Source organism: Calypte anna, chromosome 2, assembly GCF_003957555.1.
Source record: "Calypte anna isolate BGI_N300 chromosome 2, bCalAnn1_v1.p, whole genome shotgun sequence".
Lineage (NCBI taxonomy): Eukaryota > Metazoa > Chordata > Aves > Apodiformes > Trochilidae > Calypte > Calypte anna.
Window position 1 is genome coordinate 32535448 of NC_044245.1, and position 25944 is coordinate 32561391.

The 25944-nt window shown below is 37.2% G+C and overlaps 1 protein-coding gene across 2 annotated transcripts; it reads right to left on the reverse strand.

The window, feature by feature from the left end:
• Positions 1-1879: 1879 nt before the first annotated feature.
• On the reverse strand, positions 1880-25944 carry TRA2A (transformer 2 alpha homolog). 2 transcript variants are annotated; one of them, XM_030444230.1, is made up of 8 exons: positions 25697-25944; positions 16143-16276; positions 14377-14476; positions 11245-11433; positions 4170-4285; positions 3757-3864; positions 2998-3065; positions 1880-2826 (listed from the first exon to the last, which is right to left on the reverse strand). In XM_030444230.1, the coding sequence occupies exons 1-8, from the start codon at positions 25730-25732 to the stop codon at positions 2816-2818; spliced, it is 762 nt and encodes a 253-aa protein (XP_030300090.1). In that variant the 5' UTR covers positions 25733-25944; the 3' UTR covers positions 1880-2815. The 2 variants fall into 2 exon arrangements, with proteins under 2 accessions (XP_030300090.1, XP_008492428.1); XM_008494206.2 differs by having other exon boundaries at positions 14377-14548.

A 25944-nucleotide genomic window follows, 5' to 3' on the forward strand; every position in this document is an offset into this window, starting at 1 on the left:
GTCTGAGCCTATGCAGCAGCTGTTGTGAACTTCTTGTGGCCACTTCTTTGAAGCATTTGAGAACACAGTACATTTAAGAGCAAGTATTCTCTTGCATTTTATAGCCTAGGCCTAGAATTGAGGCTATACAGAATCCCAGATGAACTGTCAGGTTTTGCTGAATTCGGTGTTAAAATATTCCCATTCAACTGTGAACATAAACTTATTGTATAGGAGCACAAAGTAACACTAAGATCTGTTACTTAGGTTGATTTATGTTTACGTTGTTGCAAAACCTTAGTACATGACCAGTTCTGACTAGGCTTATTTCTTATTTAGAACTAAAGAAAAGATAAAAATTACTAAAGAAAGTCTGCATCTGTTCAAGTAGATGTGTTTAGACACACAGTGCAAGAGTTACCCAAGCTATTTTCTTTCAGAATCAGCTCATACACACCGTGTTCCTAAACCCATGCACAAGAACGCAGAGGTGAGGCTCCCACTGCTGCGAGAATGCAAACCACAGAACTGCAGGAAACTGCTTATATATAAAACAGAAAACCTCAAACAACAAACATATACAGGGAAACAGCTGCAGACTGTCCTCCCCGTTTCAGGACTGACTGCTTGAGAAATAAGTCATTTAAGCCTAACAGCCATTCATACATTACATACATGTAGAAGCATGTCAATTAAGTAAGAATTATCACCTTCACCTAATTCTTCAAATGGAGCGTATCAGAACGCACCATGTAACACAGTGCTGTTGCCTCTAAAAACTTCACATGGACTTGTGACAAACAGGATCCTTAGGCTAATTGTTGGAAAAAGGATGGAGATCTTTGTGTCTTTAGCTCCCAGGCAACAGACCGGTTGAACTGCTGGTCTCCAGCTGACTATTGCAGCTTCGTAATCCTAAACAGCTACAGGCCAGAAATAACATAACCTGGCAAGAAGTAGCCACCTCTTGCATCCTTTTATCACAGTTCCTTGAGGCTGAATACCTCCCCCAGCCAGCCCTGCAGCTATTTCTCACGCTTTTGCATCTGGTCTTGCTATTTCTGCCCTCAATTTTGAAAGGACAAACCAAAAATTAATACGCACAATTCTCCATGATTAGACTAACATTTTGGTTTACAGGGAGCAGTTTCCTTAACATTTCCTAATTCCCTGATCACCGGTTAAATAATCCAAATTGGAAGGCTGTTTTTTTGAACTTCACAGTGTTTCAGACCCTTTACTTTCATTTTACTAAGAGTTTTCACCTAGAACCCAAGGATAAAATGCAACTTAAGGATACAATGTTAAAAAGTATTGAGCAATAACTGGTAAGTCAGAACTTGTTCTGTCAGCAGGCATATTGGTCACAAGGCTTTAAAGATTTGGATGGGTTTAATTACCACTAGCAGTTAGTTCCCAGCACTGATATTCAGAAATAGAGAATTACAAAAACAAAATTACATTTCATAGGCTTACCCTCTTAAAATTAGGACAAACTCTTTTGGTGGCATTCCCTGACAAACAGAGATGAAATTATTTTTTGCCAAAGGCTTTGTAGTCCTATTAACTTTTGTGTGCCAACACAGACATTCAATCAGCCACATGGCAAGTTACTTCAGAGGGCAAAACCTGCCAGAAATACAAACAACATCAACAGTGTTTTTCTACTTAATCCACCTCAGCAGGACCCCAGCAAGCGCCAAAGATGGCACCAGGGAGAACTGGACTACCCCCTCTGCTCAGCCATCCCATATAACTGCATGCTGATTCTCAGGAAAGACAAGGCCCTTGAGAAGACAGATAAATGCTGATTTTATTATCCACACAGCAATATCAAGTCTCATTTAACTTATGTTCCAAGGTGACATAAAATGCAAAACAAAAGACAAAAAACCACAAATCAATTGAATTAACTTTTATTGAGGAGGGAAAAAAAAAGGTTTACACATAGTTGTAGGGTTTTCCATCCATTCTTTCAAAACTCCAAAAGGACTGGAAAAAAAACTTGCTCAATCATTATTGCATACCAAAAAGTTGGTGGGTTTTTTATATTATGTTGTTTAAATGAACAGCGAATTATATAACTAATTGCTATGTTCAATAAATACATTTTTCTCCGCAACAATTAAGGGGAAATATTCAAACAAGTACGATAAAAACCCCAAAATTTTTACATCTTTAACTTCAAATTTTATCCACTGCGTAGCAATCCAGAAACAAATCCAGATCTATTTTTCCCAGTCAAATACCAAATTTTGCTCTAGCTCAAATAGGCTACACTCAAAGCAACTACCTGACAAAAAAACAAAAACAAAACCAAAATAATCCTCTGGTTCATGACTAAGTAAATTTGCAATTACAGAAAAGGCTCAAAGTGGTTACTTGTTTATCAAAGGAATAGGTAAACATTTTAACATAAAGATTAACAACTTACTTGGAAATCCAGGTTTATATTAATATATCTGAGTGTGTATATTACATGTGACATGCAAGCTTTAAAAGTATTAATGTTGTCTTCCAATTAGTCAAGAATCCAATTGTTTTGAAACAAAAGAGGAATAATTTTCAAAACGTATCAGCACTTTGGGTTCTCTAATTTTACTTAAGATGGTTTACTACACAAAAACTACAACAATTACAATATTTAAGAGTATTACAATAAGGAAGGATGGAAAACAGGAAATACTTCAACTGAAATATGTATATTCTAAATAAACCCAAGATTTGTAAAAGAGCTGGATGGAGGACAAGGAAGGGAGGGATAGGAGGGAAAGCAGTAGGGAGATCCAAACTTTGTATTTAAAAACCATGCCCTCAACTGTAATTCTTCTGATCTTCAGTAGCGCCCTGAAAGAAAAAGAAAAATACACATTTAAAATAAACAAAGAGTACTCACATCAAGCCAGCTTTAACATGCCCAGCTTTTTTGTTTTCACACTGAGAATTCTGATTGATTAATACTAGTAACACCAACGTTTAAGCCAGCCATATTCTATTTATTAGCTTGTATTTACTTACTTGGACTATAGGAACGGGATCTCGATCGCGATCGGTATCGACTATAATAAGGTGATGGTGATCGTCTCCTTTAAAGGAAATTAAAAAAGAAAACAAACAACATCCATTATGAAAGAACCCTTATTCACATCACTTCTACAGAACAGAACCATTTCCTTAGTGCTGAAAGACTTGGCCTGCATGAATGATTTCAGCTTTATTTGGCTGTGGCTTACAGTTATTTAACAAATGCTTTTATATTTCTCTACTTGATGTGTTTAAAACTCTAAGATACTCTCAGACACCAAATTTAATAGATCCTCACTAGCCTTGCAAACACATGAAGTGCTTTCACGGATGCCTACAATTCTTGTTGAACAGCATTCTCTGAAACTAGATAACTTTCAAAACAGCAAGATGGTTATGAAATGTCAAGCATTAAAAATCCCATCTACAAATAACCTCTTTTTAAACAGCTCAGTGTGTCAGCTGTCCTGGTTCTATATACAGCATGGAAGAATGTGTTCCCTTCTATCTCTCCATTAGATTCACAGGGCACATGCCTTACCTCCTTCAGGTAGCAAAATTAACCCCTTGCTCAACTGTATACCATAGAACTGAATTAAGTTAAACCCACAACACCTAATATAATGAGGCTCTAACACATAGCAAGCATGTATGCTGACTCTTGCTACAAACTGAACATTTTTTGTCACTTGACTTTCCCTTTTTTTCCAAAAAATCCACTGTACCTACAGAAATCAAATACAAATGAGGTACCTGTATCTGTAGTCATATTCTTCATATCTGTCATAGCCTCTGTCATAGCCCCTATCATAATATGAGTCACGGCGACGCCCTGCTCCACCACCACCACCACCTCCACTGCTATTAAGAGAAAAGCAAAAAAATTACTTCAGATGTTTACTCATTGTCTTGATTTATATGTTCTTGTAAATGTCTTAAAGACTATGCCATGAACCAATCTAAAAATGAAACCTTTAGAGAAACACACCTTCAAAAACTCCCAGAAAACCCACTGGGGATTTGAGATTGTAATTCCCACTGAAATCAAAGGCAAATGGGCACATTAGTAGCTCAGTAAGCTTGGAGTGAGGAACTGACCTTTATAGATACATTTGAAAATAACAATCAATTTTAGTCCCATTACATGAAATGAGCAAACTCCTTACTGTGTTGGCCGGCCCATGTAGATGCCTGGGGTGGGTGTATGTGCTCTCTTGGTGATTGAGTAATCAACTCGAATCCTTCTGCCATCCAGCTCCATGCCATTTGCGTGCTCCATTGCCTGCAGGAAGGACAAGGAACAGGGACATGAAACCCGCAACCTACTGGTAACTATGGAAGGCATGTACAAACCAGATAATTTTCCAAACAAGCCCTTAACTTGTTTTGTTAAGACTGGTTACTAGTGCCCCACTGTGGCGAATGGCTCATCTCTGTCCCCTGGCCCGTCTGCCGGCAGCGCTACAGGACTGGCGCCGAGGTAACGCGACACTCGATCCCTCCTTAGGAGAGCACGGGGCTAAACACTAACACAGTCTTTTTCCCTGGACTTTGTCTTCTACCATCAGAAAGGTAAACTCAATGTCAACACTGCATTTTTTTTTTGAAAACTGCATCTTTCCTACTGCGGTCTCTGACCCAGAGGGGACGGGTGGATTCAAAAGCTGTGCAAAACAGTGGCTTCCTGTAGGGTGCATATGGCCGGATTACTGCTAGTCGGCTGCCATTTCATGCTCTCCCAGCCTCCTGCCATCTCCCTTACAAGGACCTACTCCAGCAGAGCTTAGTAAAATGGCGGGTTCAGCCTACATGGATACCTAATTACAACCTTCCTCCCCACTCACTCTCACAATAGCAGCTCGCTAAAGAGATACACATAAGGGTCTGTGCTTGAGAAGCCTGCGCCTTAGAGCTGCCTGCAGCCCCTGAACACACTCGCTGGGTGTTCCAGCCCCTGCTTCTCTACTCTTTGAGAATCAATACAATGGCCTTTTGCAAACTCAAAATCAGGAAAATAATTTTTCAGAGGAGCACAGAGTACTTTTAAAAATTATATTAATTCAGTAATAATTTAAAAAAACCCAACATACAACAAACCCAACACACAAATTCACAACCTTAAGAATTTAGCAAATGGTTAATGCTGGACTTAAAAGCCATGAAAATTTAATTTTTTCTTTTTTTTTTAAATCTTTTCATCAGCTGCTCCAGGATCTCTGTAGATCAGGACACTGGGCACAGAACTTAGCCTAACATACATGATTTCATTTTTCATGTGCAAAGAGACACCGTTACAATCTTGAACTAAAGAACAACATATTGTTGCTATTATTAAGCAACAATACACAACCTCAAAACACTAAAGTGCCTCTAAGCAGAGTATTTTTAAAATTTTTTTAAAATAATGCAACAAACAGCTATTCAGGAATGTAACTTTTGCAGTTCCTTTAGCAGCATTAACATACAAGTTACAAAGGAGGAAACAAAAACCTGAAACCCACATGATTTAACTGGAAGTGACTGAATTATCCCTAACCTATTTAACCACTTAGTTTGTGTTTCATTAATGCCGTTTACAGCAATGCTACATCGCCACCTAGTGAGAGCTGTCCCCATACAAAAATTCAACAACGTTTGACTGCTAGGCAGAACCAAAGGGCATTTTCAAGTCTTCCAACACACACTGAGGTTTGTCAACAAAAAACAAGCATTAGCTTTAGATATTAATATTTAGATATTTGTGAGAAAGGACTTGCACAACTCTTGCAAGACCACAGAATTATCAGAGTTGGAAGAGACCTCTAGAGATCATCTGGTCCAACTCTCCCAGTAAAGAAGGATCACATCCAGCACATTACACAGGACTGCACCCAGGTGGGTTATGAGTACCTCCAGAGAAAGGGACTCCACAACGCCCTGGGCAGCCTGTAAAGATGACAATAAGTAAGCAAGTCGACAGGTTTCCCATGAGCATGTCCTATTAGCCCTGGCTGCAAACTTGTAAGGAAGAACTGACTTTGTAGGATCGAATATACATCTACATGTTTGCAGTCAGAAAATAGAGAGTAATGACTGGGAATGGTGCAAGTTACAATTCAGCCTGCAAAATCTAATCTCAGAAACCTACTGCAGTCTATCCATAATAACAAAACACCTTCAAATTATTATCTGTAAGATGTCAGCTTGACAAAATGAGCAGTTCCCATCCTACAGGATCATGGCCTCCAGTTGCTCAAGAGTTACAAAGCAGGCATTAAATTTTAATATATTTCAACTTAATTTGGTATTTATTACTGTATGTGATGTTCTCTACATGAATTAGCATTTAGATAGATTAAAACAAGTTTGAAACACTGAACTTTAAACTGCATGCACAAACTTACACAGATGACTGGTACTAGTTAAGCAATCAAAAATTCACCAGAAGATATTAAATAATCTGTCTGGATAAATGCCACAAAGGGCAGACTGGACAAGGAAACAATGTGAGAGGCTTCTGAAACCTGTACTGTGGGTCCTGGGGGAAGAGTGTGGGGAGGGAGAGAAGAGAGGAAGGGAGAGAACTTTGCTTGATCTACCTGCTTTCAATTACTTCAATAAAGTGACATCACTATGAATTCAGTGAAGTATAGAGTGAATTCACTTGAACAATCAAACACAAGCAATTTATGTTGTGACTGATTTTTAAAATGCATTTTCACTATTTAAAAATAACTATATAAACTATTATTTTTTGCTTGCTGTGGTTTTGGGGATTTTGTTTGTTTTTTACTTGAAGTCCTGCCCATATTGTACTTAATGCCACCAATAAAAACACCATCTGCAGCGTATCACAGATACAGCATGTGATAAAAAGACATAACAGACCAGCTTTTTCTACCCCAGTATACTATTATCACTAGTTCAGGTCTGGATTTAACAAGGACATCTGGAAAAAAAAAATTAAAATCTGACCAGATGAAAAAAAGAAACTACGAAACCCAACTTTTTTACACTTACTCCACCAGTGTCCATTTCATCTTCCGTTAATTCTCTTTGAGGGTTTTTAGAAAAAGACTTTAAGAATATTGTAAATGGTAATTTTTAATACATAAATTCCTGAGCTTTGAAATACACTTTCTCTAAAGCATACTTTAAACAGTTTCAAGTCAAAAAATACAGGATTTTTGAGATTTAATCATTTAAGTGTATATATTTCTGCAAGTATTAGCAATTTCATGTTATTTCAGAGTCTTCAGAAGTCTCTAACTTACAATTTTAAACATTTCTTGTGTTCTTTTCTGGTACATCAAGGGTCCTTTTTGATCCCACAAATGATACTTAAAGTACTTCTTCAACAAGCTTTGTTGAAGTTTTGGTCAGTAATGATGCTTCTAAAGTGATCTGCTTGCAACACAAATTTAATGCCTTGCAAATTAAAATAAAATACTCCATTACTGTTCTGGTGTTTAGCAACTGCATTATGTTAATAGTCAGTTTGCCTGTATAGAGTTTGTCTTGATTGCTAGTGAACATTACTTCAGAAACCGGGTCTGAAAGATGGTCACAACTATAAAGAGCATCAAACCAGCATTAGAAAATAGAAAATTCTGTATTGCCAAAAGCTGCTTTAGTTAATGCTCCTCAGATGAGTTCTTGCTACAGACACATTATATACTCACAGCAGCCTCAGTTTAAACAACTAAAACTTCATATTCTGAGCTACTGAGAAACTGGATAGTGGCATATTATATCCTTGGTAGCTGTAATCACTTCCTAGAGCAGCCAGCACTTTCTACTTCTAATTCTCTCCTTTATTCTTAGCCCTGAGATAATCAGTCTCTCCCTCAACTGTTTGTTTGGGGTTTTTTTCTCATTCCAGTACATAAGTTTGTGTTCCTCTAAGCAAAGGAAGAAAATCCTAATATGATGGACAGATGAATATCCTCTATAATTTTGAAAAAATATTGCAAAACTGCAATATTAAAAGACCGGCTCAGACTCAGGATTGCTACTACTGAGAATTATGCAAGAAAGAATGCCAATCTATAAGAAAAGGTATTCAACAGATGTTTCCAGATCTTTCCCTTCACAGAATGTTGCACATGTGGTTCTGAAGACTTCAGCAGAAAGGTGGACAAGTAAAACAAGACACTGAACACACGTAGCAAAAAAGCAATACCAAATACTACTCAAAAATTAAGCATCTTTTTTCTTTTTGTAACAAAACCAACACAGTTTCACAAAAACCTGAAAACACTACACTCATAAGAGAATACCCATTCTTCTAGAAGAAGGTAAAGAATACACAGGCTTTTCAAATAGGCTTTTAACAAGCATAACAAAAAGGACATTAACACTGCAAAAGCTCAGGCTTCCTGGAAAAGCAACTGTAAATCCTCAATATTTATTGTCTGCTATGATGTTTTGAACTGAAGACAGTGTTCATGAGTATATTTAATACAGGCTAAATGATAACAATCTAATCAAGTCCTATCTTGCAAGGACTATAACACTGCAATAATAGGCATTTGATAGAAAAGAAACCTTCTAGGCCATAAAGTTTCATCTCAGTCTCAGCAGAAGAGATTACACAAGAAATCTTCTTTAGAATGGATATGTACACACAACACTTCTTTCCCAGTCTTAAGGTGTAATAACTGAAGCTACTGTGATCCTCCTCTTTCTAATAAAGGTGATCAGAAATAGCTCACGATAAGGCTCCTATGGTGTCTTAATGAATGTGAAGTTCTGATAGTCTGAAACAGCTTAAGTAGAAATAAACTTTACTGCTGCTCCTTTTGTTTTTTTTTAGGACATGGCAAAGTATCACTTCTAAAAATTGCTCTCTTACATTGTCTATGGGTTTCCACCACACTGGATCTTGGACATTCTGACAATTCAGAATCTTTACCACCATATGGAGCTAGTAATATTGCATAGCTTGATTTCAGAATCTTGATACACAGCAAAACTTTAACCAGTTCAGTAACTTAACCAATCTGTAAGAATGGCAGCCAGTGATGATGAAGACTCTTGAGGGATTTCAGCTCTAACAGAATTCACATAATACTTAAAAGTGACCCACCTTAAACCAAGTTATGAGAGTTTAAACAAAGTATTCACAAATCATTTGTTGCTGAATTTTAACACTAACAGTGTTTAAAAGAATGTCAGCTGAGAAGTTTCTGAAGTGTTACCTCTCTTGGAAGGACAACAGTGGAGATGAAGGGAAAACATCTGCTTTTTAATCCATCAGGAACTGGTTTAAGAGAGCTGGAATTTAGTTCAGCATGGCATACAGAGTTTTATGTTAATTTGGAGGTGGAGGGTTTTAAGGTGTTGTTTTGTTATCTTTTAAGAGGAAAGGGATTGAATCAGAACATAATTTATGTCATTACTTTTATGCATGTAAGTCTTTTCAGATTTGATCTATTTTCCACACAGAGAATGACTTCATGTCCTTAAGTGTTCAGGGCCTGTCAAAGTTTCGAACCTGTATCTGTTATCTCCTTTTCTACACTAGATGCCACTTACTGCCATCAAGCCTGCCCTCAAGACCCTTAAAATCAAGCCAAAAACCACATTTTTCTCCTGTCCTTGCTGAAGTATTTCGGTTAGGTATATTCCAAATGCTGAAAGGCTTTGCAACTCTTCACACACCAGCCCATTGAGGAGAAAGAAGAAAAAAATTACATTCCAAATTATTTCAGTTCCTGCTTAAGGTGTTCATCTGTATTTCTGACTGCAAGCAATACCCCTTTCTTTTCTGGTTTTGTAGTATCTTCCAAAATGGCTTTCTACTAAATGAATTACTTCATGCTATTTACACGGATCATTTTAAGAAGTGCAGGGTGTCATGCATGACCATTACCCATGGCAACTAGGAAAAAACTCTACTTTTCAAGACCGGTGAAGTTGTAAAACAGACAAGACTGGCACATGAATGCAACAAGAAATACCATGCAAGTATTTTGGATGCTAATGTTCTACAAAAAGAGTCACATTTTCAAAATGCCACTAAACACAAGAGTGCAAAAAAAAACCAGGCTAAAAGTTAGAAGAGAGCAGCCCACTAAAGATGGATACACAGCTATCCACCCCACTAACTCTTCGCTTAACCTGTTGAAGTGATAGCAGAAAAATACAGAAGGGACATTATAGGAAGTTTTGTGCTTTTACTTGCCCCTATAACCTTCAACAGTCACACATATCTACATATCCTACCCTTCCTATAACCTGATTCTATGTTGCATCATACAAGAAATCAGTCACAGATCAGAACCCAGTCTAGTACAATCAAGTCATCCATGAAACATTTTTTCTCATTAAAATCTCATCTAGCATCATTTTTCATTTTTCAGCTACTACTAGTAGGTTCCACAGGTGTCACCCTCCTTCACTGCAATGCTAAGTGAGAAGTCATAGCCAAGTATTACAAATATACTTAACTAAAATGAACAGAATCAAACAGCAAATTTGAAAAACCTGTCCAGGATGATTAAACCCATAAACAAGATGCATGAAGTCTGTGATCAAGTTTGCCCAGAATATAACCCGCCCACAGCAAAGGCTTAAAGGAAATTTTTTTTTCTTTTTTAAAGATGCATATTTTAACAGAAATTTCATGTACAAATTTCAGTAAATGTAGTAAATCTCACAGTATTCTTACACAGGCAAAAAACCCTACTGTTTACTGTGGTGAACAATAATACATTCCGCTGTTCATTTTCTTTGAATATTTCTTCATAGATCAATTATATGAACAATCAAGTCCAGCTGTAAACAATGTCTACAACTAGCAAAGACACTGATCAAGGCACAAATCAAGACAAAATCCACTATTTTTCAAATGCATCATGAAAGGCTTTCTATGTTAGAAAAAGGAGAAAGTAAAGAGAATCTTCAGAATTGTGATAGAAAACTACTTCTAAGAGTTAACTTTCAGAATACTTCAAATACTGGGAGGCTTCTGCCTACAGATTTACTTTCATTTTGAAGTAACAGACTAAAATCAAAGCACAATGTTCATTAGTGATACAGTACGAAGAGGTTATTCTCAAAATTTGGCCAAACATCTCAACATTGAACTAAAATGCTTCATCTGTTTAAAAGTGCCACATAAACATTTTAAATTAACCTCACTGTGAGAGCCTGCTAGTGAATGCACATTTAAAAACATTTTTTCTTGCAGGTTTTTTTTTCCTCCCCCCAGAGAATCCATGGAGCACACCTGTCAGCAGTAGTAAAGCATGAATTTACCTCTTTAGAATCATCAATTCTCTCAAAATAAACAAAAGCAAATCCTCTTGATCGTCCAGTCCGTTGATCATAAACGACATTGACACCAGTCAGAGGTCCGTAACGGGAGAAGACTTCACGCAAATCTCTCTCAGTAGTATACAAACTGAGACCAAATACTCCAAGACATGTATTAGGATCTGGATTAGCCTGGCAAGACAAGTGTTCAATTAAGTTTATAAAAAACAAGTGATACATTCTTACATCAAAACCTACCAATTATTTAAAAAAATATAACCTCAATAAAACTAAACAGTTTATTCAAAAGCTTAATACTAAACGGTTATCATTCAAATAATAAGGTATTTTCAAAAAGCAATTGCTTCAATGCTTTCCATTTTAGAAGACTAATTTCTTATGTTGGTGAGAAACTTGGTTGAGAAAAGTTAAGCATTCTGACAACAGAAAAGCTATAGAGTAACAGGAAGATTTTAATAGTACTTCACACTTGAATCACCATCAAGATGCAGACCTGACACACAATTCTGCAGAGAAGGTCACACCCTCATTCAGACCTTGTACACCCTCACCACTGCTACAAAGGAGTGCATGCTGTCTACAGCTGCACACACTAAAAGCACCTAAGATCCTGAGCATGGACAGCTGAACTACCTTAACTTCTACAAAAACTTCTTCCCCTTTCAACAATTCCTACCCAATTACACTGAAAGTCAGTACTTACATTTGGAAGTTTATCTCTCTCTACTTGTGAACTGGATGAAAATCACCAGCTTCTTTTATCTGAATTGTAACAAGTGTAGAAGGCCAGTTGTGTGAAACTGTAATCCAAAAGCATGCACACTTTTGTAGAGCAAAGCTCTTGATTTTTTAATGTTATGTGGGATATGGATTTATTGAATACATTTCACTTCAACTAAAGGAAGACTTATATTAAATTGAATAAGGTACTGCAATTAATTTTTGTATTGTGTTCAAAGTTCTCTACATGCCAGAAAGTTCCCCTAATGCCAATTTCACTAAGAATTATTTTTGATCAAAATATTTTTTAGTTAAGCTTCTGGCACCTGTTATACTAGACAGCAATTTGAAGTGACAGCAACAGGCATAGGGATCTAATGTTTCTGTTAAAATAGCTAATATAAGTCAACACAATTGACATTTGTATTAAAGTTACAGATTTTCAAAGCCACTGATAACACAGCAGTTCATGCCTCAGAGCTTGCCTTTCTAGAAGTGAAGAGGTTTAGATCTTTGGCTGTGTACTCCTCAGAACTTTTGTTCAAAAACCCATTGTGAAAATTAAATGCCCAGACTACTCATATATTTTATTTCTTTCCATTTGTCAAAATTTTCAACTTTTAAGATATGAATCTTTTACAATACAGATGAACAGCATGAGGAAACAGATAGCTTGTCATTTGAAAGAAAAGTTTAGGTTATGGTTTTACTCCATTTAAATCTATCTGACAATTCAGAGGCATTAGCAGCTATGCTCCTTTTGTTACTGAAGCCTAATGAAATTCTCAGTCTTTAAAACCACTGTTTGGGTAAGTCCCTCTACACAGTACTTATCAGTATTGTCCTTTTCTTTACATCCTTATTACATTTAAACTCATTACCCTTTCTGTGTAAAGAGAAGTACTGAATATCACTCTGTGCACCTTAAGTAACAAGAAACAAAATACATCATCTCTGGAAGGATTAAACTGACTATGGAGGACTAAAACACAGCTTTTACATTAGGTTTTCATAGTGCCACCTATCAGCACAGTATGCAAGCTCTCTTTACAAGGTCAGAAGTGGCAAAAACTCCTACCAGTTCTCCAGGCGTCTTTAGGACTTTGTGATGTAGGGGATTAAAATCTGGCTGAGTTTCATTTTGATACTATTAGAAATATTCCTTATAATTAATGTGAAATGCACTGTCAAAACAAGTTTTGTGCTTCACTGAAGTATTTTCAAGACTTCACAGAGCAAAATATTCTAGTATTTCCCAAAGTAGTAGATTAACCTTTCAGTAGAATTCTGCTAACCCTTTTCAAGTTCAGTTATTCCTGCAAATTTATGACATTAGATTCGTATTTACAACAGCATGGTTACACATTAGCAGCAATCCACAGAAGCATAACTATGACAAGTGCTTCACAACAGCTTAAGCCACTGTACATTAGCACTAATGTACCCTTGCCCTTTTCCACACACTCCTTGTATTTCCCCTCACATTGGTATTATTTGGTCCAGATGAGCTGCTTCACCAAGGCAAGCCTGAAAAACAACTATAGTCTTTTGCCAGGATTATTAAAACCTTTGGAGCAACCTAAAACTTAAGGGATCAAAAAACTGCCAAGGGCCCTCACCAAGGAAGAGGCAGATCTGAGTGTAACAGCATGTATTTGGATCAGCCTGAAGTAACATGAAACCAGAAGCTATGACACTGAAAGTTTGTAAGAAGGCCATTGAGAGAAATCTCTCAGAATTACACATGGTCATTATCTTAGATCCTGGCTGATGCACCTATACTTCCTCTTGTCCATATAGAGGTAACTAAGTGGCTTCTAATTTGAATTTTGAAAGGCTTACTGATCCTTCTAGTCTATTATGATTTACATGTTAGCTAGTTACACACAGGTTTATTCAAGTTAAATTAATTACTCAGTGCAAAATCACAAACAACCTTCAACGCAATATACTATACGTTACAAGCAAATGAACACAAGAATTTTCAACTTTGGCTCTTCTAGTCAATCTTATAAATACCTTCAGGTGGTTTTTTTAAGCATGTACATAAAAGGTCTTGTTTTTGTGAAGAGTACATATACTTGGAACTGTAGTAAAAAGAAAAAATCAGAAGGGTTCCACCTCTAGAGCAGAGGGACACAGATGTCACCCATCTACACATACTGACTTGAAATGGTATGGTTTTCAATAAATTCTCCAATTACAGTGCCAGGTGCAGGCCTAAGAAGTAAGGACAGACGTAAGGACAGTTTGCTGCCTCCTCTACCTCCCAAATTCCTGTAATCTCCAGTGACAAGACAGAAGGTCAAATTCAGCCTGTAGGTAACCTGGACTACACTGATGTAAGCAGCAACTGCTTTTTATTGGTACTCAGCCTTGATGAACATAACATACTCTGCTGCCAGTGTGCCTTCTCCTGTTGGACATTGGAGAATGACTACGGCTCCTTCGACGGCGGTATTCTGGTGTGTATGATCTGCTTCGAGAACGTCTCCTATGGGAATGAGAATGGGAATGGGATCTGGAACGAGTGTAACGTCTGTGCGAATGTCTTCTGGACCTGGATCTTCAACAAAAAGAAGACTTTTAGTTAGGTGATATGCACACAATGTATTTAATTGTAAACCATACACTTCCTATGGAATTTAGGGTTTTTTTGTAGGCTCTCTGTAATTAAAATAGTTAAGTCTTCTACTCTGCAAATATAATGGACCTCTAATAACCTGCTTGGGAGAATGACTTTTCACTTTGGCATACAATGAGGCTTATACTCATTACAGTTTTCGGAAAGTTCGAAGTTTAAACTTCATCAGCTTGGCTGCTTGGGTAACTTAGCATGTGCACAATGATATAGAAACCAGGTAGGACACACTGTAAAATTCTGTCTTTAATGAAAAATTCAAAGATCTGACTGTGTTACAGTGCTGCCGACTTTAGCAGCACCTACAAATGAATTCACCTAGGTTTGAAAATTACTCAAAAAACACAAAACCCCCTGCTTAACTGCTCAAGCATTTCCATGCAGACATGTAGCCAATGATGAACAGGCACTTTTGAGCAGGCACCATCCCGTCAAAGCTGCATGATTTCACACAGGTATTATAGTCTGACAACAGGGAGTTATCTGACTAAATGTTGTAAGAGAACCTGTAACATTAGGCTGAACTTTGTGAATTCAAAGCACAGTAACTCTTTTTCAGGTCTGGTGGTATAAAATGTGTATCTCAGTAAGACTGATCACTGATCTCTCCCAAAAACTGGGCAGGAGGAGGAACAACATAATGCTATGAAATTCTTCTTCCCACCCAGGGCTACAAATGCTTTCACCAGTATGATGGTTCAAGGTAAGAAAGAACACAAATAGCATAAGCTGGGTAATGTATTTTATGACAGACTGAGAGGGGAAAAAAAAAAAAAAAAAAAAAGAAGATGACAGACACTTCTCTACTCTGAGCAAACACTCCCAGATCTGAGAACTACAAAACTTTGCCTCTGCACTTGGGGTAAAAAGGACAGAGAAGAACACGTACAGCACTGAAAAATGAATTTAAATCTTAGAGCTCCCATAAATTAAGAAGCTATCCATGACCAACATAAGCCACAGTCTTTGGATTTTGTTTTAAAACCTTGACTTTGTTTTTAAAGCTTACAATGAACAGATGTCAAGAACTTTCCCAAGCAGCATCTTTACAGATTTCCAACAGTTTCAGAGTTTACTCCTTTTATCGAACCCAGATTACTTTTGCCACAGGTTTTGTTGTTGTTGTGGTTTTTTTTTTAATAACCACCAAGGCAGGAGTCCACATGAGTTCCCCCCAAAAAAGATTTTGGGGGAAAGGATTGCAACTTTTTACAGAACTGAGATGAACTCCCTTTTCTCTTCTAGGTAAGACAGACCTACAAATGTTAGTTCAATTTCTAGATTACACCTTCTATTTTTATTGCTTTCTTTATACATACCCAGGCTTCATTACTCACGTAATGTTCCCCCAACTTTGTCCACCTATATAACAACTAACATCCAAATGAACACAGTCCTGTTTATACAGCCCAGTAGGTTTATAATCTTTAACAAGGGTAGAAAAATATTTCATTAATGTACCAAAAGAAGAGGCATAAGCAGCAACTCTCAATTACCATGAATAACTTCCTGGACATACCTTGATTTTGATCTCGACCTAGAGTGCGATTCAGAATGTTTGGAAGCCCTCGATGGACTGCGAGATCCTGACCTGCTCTCCGATTTTACACGAGCAGGACTCCCAGCTGGAGATTTTGACTGGGAGCGAGACTCCTAACAAAAAAGACAGTATTAAAAATGGTATTGGTTGTATAAATGCCTAACTCCTAACATTTAAAGTACAATAATTTTATTATATTGATTGCTCCTGAAAAACAAATGGTTAGGCAATACCCTCCAAAACAAATTTCATTTTGCTAGCCCACTGTTAATATTGTATGCTTTCCTCAAATAGGTCCCTGCTTGAACCAGATCACCAATTCTCTATTAACTAAGTAATCATGCAAATTCATCTACAACTTGATCATACAGACACTGGAACATAAACCATACATTTACTTAACCTAGGACCCATTCATTCTTCCAGATTCTTTTAATTCTACTTCACTCTTGCTTTCTACTTTTCTTCATTCTTCATTGAGTTTTTCATTTTTCATACTTCGTGTATTCTTCCCCAATTCAAACAATTCATTATAGCCTTAAAAAAACATTCAAGTGCTTCTATCTGACCAATCTTCTGTTCAATTTTTTCCCCCATTCAATTTTAATTTTCTGATCTTTAATACTTTTCATTAGCCTTCTTTTATCTTGATTTATCTTCCACATTCTTGGAAAAAACTCTTCAATTTCTTCACGAACATTAACCTTAATGGAAAAAGAACATTTAGTATATTTAAGCACGTGGGGATTATAAAACTCTGCTGGAGTTCAGATGTTATCTACCAAATTGAAAAGCCAGCAGGTAAAGTGCAAGAAACTATTTTATAAAACAACTTTAAAAAAAAAAGTATCTTTAAACTGTATAAGCGTCTACGTTCTAACAATAAGCTTACTGAGCTCTCAGTGTTTCACTGTAATTTCAAAGCTACCCTCCTCCCCTTTCAGATTTTTTGTAAGATAGATACACTAAATGCTAATTAGCACAAATACATTAAAGTATTGATACCAGTAACTGTGATGATATACCCCCTAATAACTTCAATACTTCTTAGTATCAAATATCCCAAATTCTACTCCTACACATTATTACTAAGACACTCTCAGTTAAACAGAATAGCTGAAGATTTCCAGTCAAAACCTATCTACACACATACTTACTCGCATAATACATGCACATTGATATATGCAAGACAAATTATTTTTCTTCCTCGTTGTTATCCTGTTTTCCTTGCACACAACTTATTCCATATAAAACAAGATGTATAATAGTACAGTTCAAAGAAATCCAGTAAAAGTAACAACACGAGGGTTTTTTTCTTGCATGGTAATGCACACAAGAGAAAAACTAGGAAAACAAGCAAACAAAGAGCAGGTTAGGATTTCCTTGCATTTTAGGGAGCTCAGCTAAAAAATCCCAACAAACCAAACAAACCCTACAGAACAGTATGCTATATACATCTTTTAACTTCATAAAAAACATGAAAAATTTTTAATGAAAAAATCCACAGTAAGGTCCCCTCCCGTAACTGTTATATTTCATGTTTGTTTGCATTGTTTCTCCTGCTTCTGCTCACAATCTTTTTCTCAATTAATATAATCTGCCTATGTCCAGGTTTACATTTTCTTTTGCCATTAAAATTCTCAAGTACTTTGGGTTGAGTTTTTTTTCAAAGGATGCTACCCTCACATTTCAAGACAATAAATCCACCAAAAATGGAACCTGAGAGACTCGTTCCCTACTAGCATTACAGCTATGATGTCTTTCTCCTTTACCTCAATAAAAAGGACAAGAGACACAGAGAATGTCACCCATTGGGATGACAGGCTGCCAAACTTAGAAATGAAGGAAAAATCAAAAGCTTGGCTGTGACATGTGGACCTGCCACGTAATCAGGCCTGCATTACAGGTTACCCTTACTAAGCTCGCTACATGCTGATTTAGCTACATGATTTTCACTGAAATAAAAGGATAGATGAGCACTTAAATACTATCAAGTTTTATTTCATGTATTTATTTTTACAGTTGAAATCCACTGTTCACTGTATGGAGTATATTTTCTTTTAGAACCACTAACAATGCTTTTTAATTACCTCACCTCTATGTAAATACTCTTCATTTTTTATAGCCTCCTTAATTCTCCCCTTTACAATTCATCTCCTGAAACAATTACCAATTTCTCTGGTGATTACTTCTACTTTCCTCCCTACTATATAAGCAATCAGCAATATAGGAAAACATTTAACATTACATCATTCAGTTTAGAAAACCTCCTTCCATAAAGAGACAAAGAATTCACACTCCTCAGTCACTCCTTTATGAGGATACCATTTTTTCCATACTGAAAAATCAATTCTTGAGCAACAATAAATTTGGAAACTTGAATGAAACAAAAAAACCCAAAACAACTTAGTTAACTGCACAATATAAAAATGTTGGGAGGTGCCCAAAATAAAAAGGACTAAATCATTCCCAAATGATGTAAAAGTTAGCTTAGTGTCCTTATTTACTCAAGTGAAGTATCTTACGACACTGTGCAGAGCTTCTAACAGCATCAGTTATGACAACAAATCAGTATTAAGTTGCCAAAACCAAGTGTAACATCACTTCATGTAGGTCAAGTCTTTTCAGAACTATCTGTTCAAGCCCTTCAGGGGCTACACTCAAACATACAAACTTGAGAACTGGAATGACAGAGGTGACAGCGTAAGTTCTTACACATTATAAACTTCCTCAAAGTAACTGTAGATGTAAACTCCAGCTCAAGAGATATTACCTGTTAGCAGTTGCATACTGTGTCTGTCATTGGCAGGCAATTACATCTCATCTTCTGATGCAACATAGATCACCTAGTTATATCTCCTACAGTGCTTCAAAAGGAGAGACTAAGGCAATCACAATAATCTGCAAGAGTTTAAGGACTTAAGGATGACACTGAAAAAGTACCTAATAAGATTTATATCAGCAAGACCACAGGCAGGGATTAAGAGATTCAGAGCTTCAAGGAGTCACAAAGCAAGATTTTAAAGAATTTTCCTCCTCTACTTCCAACTATAAGGAAAAATTAGCAAGCTGTATCTTAGTCTATATCACAGAAAAATCAAATTATTCTGTATAAACAATTTATATTGATTCTGCAATATGAAAAGAAAAACTAAATAGTTAACATTCTCCTTGGCACATCATCCTTAACAAGAGAAAACAGACACCTCTTATCCAAAGCATTAAGATCTGTACTAGTACTGTACTAGTATTTAAGCAATCTAGACATTTTGATCTTGGCTCCACTGCTAAAGCAAAATTTAATTTAAATCCTACATAAGAAAGAATACCCTTAAATTTATTTCTGGATCCTCAAGATTTTATCTTTCTGTTCTAAAGATCTTCAGACATTTAAAGGCCTAAGATAAGACAGCATTTCTTGAGCTCAGCTTTTTACCCCAAAACAATAATTAAAAAAATACTTATTTTAATGGCTTCTGCTTTATTATACAACTGTCAAGTCACTACTTTCACCTTAAAAACTCACAAGGCAGATAGATATTCACCACCATGACCCTGTCAAGCTATCTAGATCTGCTGTCACTACAGCTTGTAGAAAGAGACAGTCATCTAACTTCCTAATATTCTTCAGATCAGACTTGCTACATCTGTCAGTAACACTTCTCCCAGGGCAAAAGTAAAAAAACAAACTTAAGCAACAAAACAAAATCAAAACTAAAACCAAACAAACAAAAAAAAACCACCTCAAAGAAGAACCCCATCAAAAATCTCACCTAAAATAATAATAAAAAAAAAATCTCAGTTGTAATAGGGTGCTTCCTCAAGTACATACCAGGAAGTGGGATTAATGATTCATTAATAAGCGGAACTTGGTGCCAAGGAAATTAATGTAGGTAGGTAAACACAAAATCTAAGAACTGCAGCTTCAGTTACTGATTCTCTGTAGAAGATGTGTAGCTAGAAGCATTTAAGGAGAGGACTGAAGAGTATTTTTCATCCTAAACATCTCTCTTCCCAGAAAGAACAACACAGAATGGAAAGGATCTCTCCTCCCACTCCATTACCTCACGATGACGTAAAAACAGTCACTGAGTAACTATCAGGAACTTGAGATGATCGACCTGAGGGTATGGTCAGTCATGTATGCGTTTAATCCATACCAGTACAACTGCTTAAATCACATAATATATAATTTAAATCTACCATCCATCTTCCTAGCATCTTTCTCAAGAAATGCTAATCTCCAATAAAATTACTAGTTCCAAAGCATCCTAAATATGCCATGCAAAAGAAAAACTGCGTAAGTCTTTTAAGATATGTTAGTTCAGTTTTCCATCTATCATGAGAGGGTATGGTGAAGAAGATGTGGGAGGAAAAAAAAAGCAACAAAACTGTACTTTCTCTTCCACCGCTCTTCTATCCTGAACTTCTGTCATGACTTACCCCACTGTACATCTTACTACTTCAGAGTATGACAGAAAGGCTATAAAAATTTAAAGTGAAATGCTAAACAAAAAGAATTGAGTAAGCTTAAATTAGGCTTTGCTATGCTAAAGAATGAAATGGAAAGTGAAATGGGAAGAAAAAAATCACAAAAAAATTTCAGTCCAAAGTCATAAAACATTGTTAAGAAATAAATGAAAAAAGGGATATGACAAAAAGTAGTCTAGAAATACCATTAAGCAAGCAATATGGTAGCTCACAATATACAAAAATCTTGCTAGAAACTCCTGCCCAAACTTTATAAAGGTACAGAAAAATATAAGCAGACAAAAAAGAAACAGTAATTTAGAAACAGCCTGCATTCACTGGATAGGACTGTCAATTCAGTGACATTTCATTTATGAGAAAGGACAAGATTACATTTTAACTACTGTTTTGACAGAAATGTACCACTTTTCCCTGAAATTCACAGAAGTTAAAGTGTTTGATTCATACTATGTTATGTCACCCCATACTAAAAATAAAACCGATCCATTAATAAGCTCTTCTATAAATATTTCAATATTATATTATATATTTCAATAATATATGTAATAATCTTTCTGTATAAAAAGCAACTCATGGGTTGTGCTAACTTAAAGACGTATATTTTTAAAGTTAGTAACACCAGCTTCTTCTCCTTATAAGGGAAAAAAAAAAAAAAAAAAAAAGAGGAAGCTTCAGCAATAAACTATTTCAAATTACATGTTAAATCCTCTCACTAAGGCCTAAATATATGCCTCTGCAGGGAGGGTTCTGAAGTCACTCCTATATCACATGTGGAAGATAGGAAACAGAATTTATTTTCAAAAGAAAAAAAAAGAAAAAAAAAGCAGTCTTTCCAGCTGACATGGTCCTGAGCAATTTATAATTTTTTAATAAATAAATAAATTTTTTATAAAATGTCTTCTGGAAAAAGTCTCCTAGTCTCCTTTGCCACACTGGTCCTTCCAAACCATAGAGCGATCACAGCACTTTCCAACAAATACTGAACTTCCTGACCACTGGCAGATCATCATGCCTGTTATTTCAAAAGATACGGAAAGCAATCTGCCTTCCTTCCCAAGGAGGTGGCAGACTGTCACAACAAAAGAGGTTAAATACAACAGGCTTTATAAACAGACAGCACCCTCCTCCCCAATTTTTTTGGTTTTCTTTTTTCCCGCCAAAGAAAATACCTCAAATCAATCAGATTTGGGTAACTAGCATTAGGACACGTAGAGAATTAAGTGTTTTGCATACAAGATTCATGAAGCAAATACAGGACACACTCCCAGTGAAGCCAATCCAAAGGCTGCCTGCATGCATATAACTATGCATATTTCCTTCAACAAAATGGCTTACATGCAAAAATCATGTACCTCTTCAAGTGCTGTATTAGACTAAGATTACTGTCAAGTTTTGCACAGAGCAGGAAGAGGCATCTCATTAGAATAAAGGAAGACAACAAAAAATGGGAGTTCTACCTTTGTTCTGATAAAAAGTTTAATCCATTTAGACAAACAGCACATTAATGTTGGTAGAAAACTACTACACTTCTAAGACTACAGAAATCAGTTTTTTGAGTTTATCGTAGTCTAATCGATCAAAGTTTCAAATGAAGCATCTAAAGTGCAGGTTTGTTCAGACTCAAAGTTATTCACAGCTTTGGGAAACATTTTGATAAAGCTGCATCACTAAATGCACACCAAATGAACACTGTGTTATTAAAAATAACAAAGATGAATGTAAATAAGAGTTGCCTCTTATTTGACAGCAATAAAAAAATAAAAAAGCCTTCTTTGTCTAACATGCTCACAAGGAACATTCAATATTAAAAAATCTTATGACTTTTCCAAAAGTCAAGCCACCTGTTAAGAAGCAGGACAATTTTTTTTCCTATTTAGTGCCCATAAACTTAGCTCTAGCACATCCACTGTATTTCTAATTCTTCTGTCAGCTTTTTTCCCATTAAACCACTATGCTTGCTTGAGGGGGGCATTTCTTCTCTTCCACCAGCCACATTCTTAGTATAGAACTAGCTTAAGTTGAAAAAAAACCACAAAAAACCCAAAGAAAAACTGAAAAAACAAACAAAAACAAAAGATAAAACCAAAGCAGATGTTAACTGTCTATTAACATTTGCTTTTAAAAAAGTCAAAAAAGAAATGAATGAGCTCAAGGAAAAAAAAAAGGCCCGCTATGATTTTACCCAAGACTTCAGAGATGCAAGTTTTTAAATGGCACAAATTACACAATCTCATTGAAACGTTATTTCTGTGATGACTGACTTCCTGTTTGGATTAATTACCACTATGATTCAAAAATCATACATTGGAGGCAAAGCATATAGGATGGGCAGTATCTTGATGCTGCTAAAACCAAACTTTTTTAAAAAAACCTAAAGTTCCTGCTCATACTGTGGTAAAATTAAAATTGAAAAAATCACCAGATTAGAATTATTTATATGTGAACATTTTTTCTTCATAAAGTGTGAAGCAAAACAGAAGAACACTTTCTAATTAAGGTGCTTGATCACTACTTGCAAGAACTACCACTGAAGTGCTTTTGGGACAATATGCAGCTACACAGACAGAATATTAAAAGATTCAAACTAAACTTAAAACTCTCTTACTCCTAGCACATTTAGTCTTTTAAAAAGACATCACACTTTTTAGTGCTTAAACTTAAGGGAAGGTAAGTAGAACTGAAAGGCTACTCAGCATTCTTATTTTTGGCATTTTCAAGGAAGTTTGAAAGTAGGTTCTTTACAAACTTTTTCACCGTTTCTGCAGTTCCTTCTCCCACTGAAAACTTCAAGCATTCTCTCTGTTCCACGTGCCTGCATATAGCAAACTGAAGCACCAGGATATTCAGTGCTTAGCAGAATTCTGTTTAATCGAGAATAGCACACTAAAGCCCAAATTTACACATTCTGTGCCTTAACTTTATGCCTGTGAGCACTTTCAGTGAAAATGAAATACAAAATGCTACAGCCTGAAATATCATTTCTTACTTCGAGTATTTTAGTAGCATTAACAACAAAAAATTATTACTGAAGAAAAAAAAAAAACTGTTTGCAAATGTTGTTCACTAGTAGAAAAAACATCAACAACAAACACCTGCAAATTAATCAAGAACCTGCCGTTATGTTCAGTTAAAAAAAAAAAAAATACCAGGACACAAGACAATGCCACATGGCAGACTACTCAAGGAATTCTAGTGCTAGGGAGAGAAGTTTTCCAAATTAAGACTCACTAAAGTCAGCAGGTAAATTTTCCACCACGAGAAAATAACCACCAAGAAGCGGTCACAGAAGCTGCTACCTAAGACTTCTCAGACTTCACATATTTTCAAAACGATATTTTACTTCTGCTTTTGGCAGAAGAAAGCATTCAAAATACTGAAACCACACAACTACACTAGCTGTTTAACACGAGAACAAGAGATCCATCAAAAAACCGAACATAAAACGTTCTGTGGATAAACTCAACGGATTACCTAGCAAAATAAACTACAGCAGGAATAAAGACAAGAAAATTATTTTAAAAAATACCTATCTTACTGTAAAATAGGATGCTGAAGGAAAAAAACCCCAAAACTTGGCAACAAAGCACACTTGTTGCTTAGCTTTCTCAGACTTGTTTTCATTTCAGAGAAAAGTTTATTTAGCTTAAAAGTGGCTACAGAATCATCTTTGTCCAAGCAATCAACACAAGAACAGATTTTGTTCACCTCACCTGAGAAACCATCAGCAGACACTGTAGAGCCAGGTACAGCACTTTAAGCCTAAGGAATGTTGGGGGGTCTTTTGTTTGGTGTTTTGTTGTTTGTTTTTTTTTACTAACACTACAAAACAATATTCGTGTAAAATAATTATTGGAAAACGAGACTGTTCTTCCAAAATTTCATTGCTTGTTTCACCAGGCAGTAATCCTATACAACTGCAAAACTGCTGTCACTGGTTCATCGAGAAAGTCACCCAAAGGATGCTGAGGTGTTCCTCTAAAGCATGTCTTTTTAAAGAATGAACAAAAAAAAAACTGTGCAAAATTTAAAACAGTGATGGCGTGAGGAGAAAGCACACATTTAACTCCTGCTTCAAGAAGCTTCTAACTCCTGCCTACTCTGATCATCGCTAAGAAGAAAAAAAAAAATTGAAAATGGCAGGGACCAGCCATACGAGTACACGAAAAACCGCAGCGATCAGAGGGAAGAGAACAAACAGGCCTAACAGGGTTACAAAACCACAGCAGCTTGAGAGAGTGTCTTCGGCTGCGTGACCAGGGAGTTTCAACGGTATAATAACGAAGGCCATACCTCCCCGATGGCTTCAGGAAACCCGGCCCGAAGAAGATCCAGTGCGCGGGCCAGCAGCCAGGAGAGGAGAGGAACGCACCTCTCACAAAAGGGCACAGTCCCTCCTCTTTCACGCGGGCGGAGGCCACGGCCACATTGCGCGGAGCCGCGTTCCCCCCAGCCACGACCGGGAAACCGGCACTGCCCGTGGGATGAGGGGGCACAGGGAAGGGCAAGGAGCTCGAAGCCTAGACCCGGCAAAGAGCAGAGGGTAGGGGCAACAGGCCGGATCGAGATCCCGGGAAAGAAAGAAAATAAAGAGAGAATGGGGGAGGAACATCGGGCTACAGCTGCGCTCTAAGCCCTATTATAGAATAAAAAAAAAACTGCGCTAGCAGCGTGAAAGCGACCCGCAGCACCAGAGCTCTGGGCCCGCACCCCGACAGAGGGGGATGGGGACAGAGAGACGTGATAGGAGAAGGAGGCGTGTGAGGGTTAAGACAGCGGAGCTCAGGCCTGCATCGGGATCAGTTCCTCGGCGCCGGGTCGGCAAAAATAAAAAAAAAACCAAACAACCGTGGGAGACAGGGAAAGGAGAGGGACTTGAGTCGCTCAGGGCCCAGCCAAGGCTCGGGCACGTAAAGAAGCCATTTTAGAGACAAGCTGCGTTGCTCCCAGCCCTGCCGGGCAGGAGGAAGAAGAGCGCTCCCACCCACCTACCCCGGGTCAGGTAAGCCCCTCTCAGCACGGCCCGAGCAGGGACGGCCACTCACCCTTCCCTCGAAGTTGTTCTCCTCCACGTCGCTCATATCGGCAGAGTCCTGGCAACGGGGCTGGGCGAACGGGGGACGCTAGTCCCGAGCAGCAACAGTACCCGCTACTGCTATTGTTATCCCTGCCGCTATTATTATTATCGCTACCGGTATCGCTGCCACCTCCCTCCCGCCACCGCCTCCCCAACCGTCTCCCGCAGCAGCGCAAAATGGCGCCTCCGCTCCGTCTGCGCCCGACACCCCGCGGG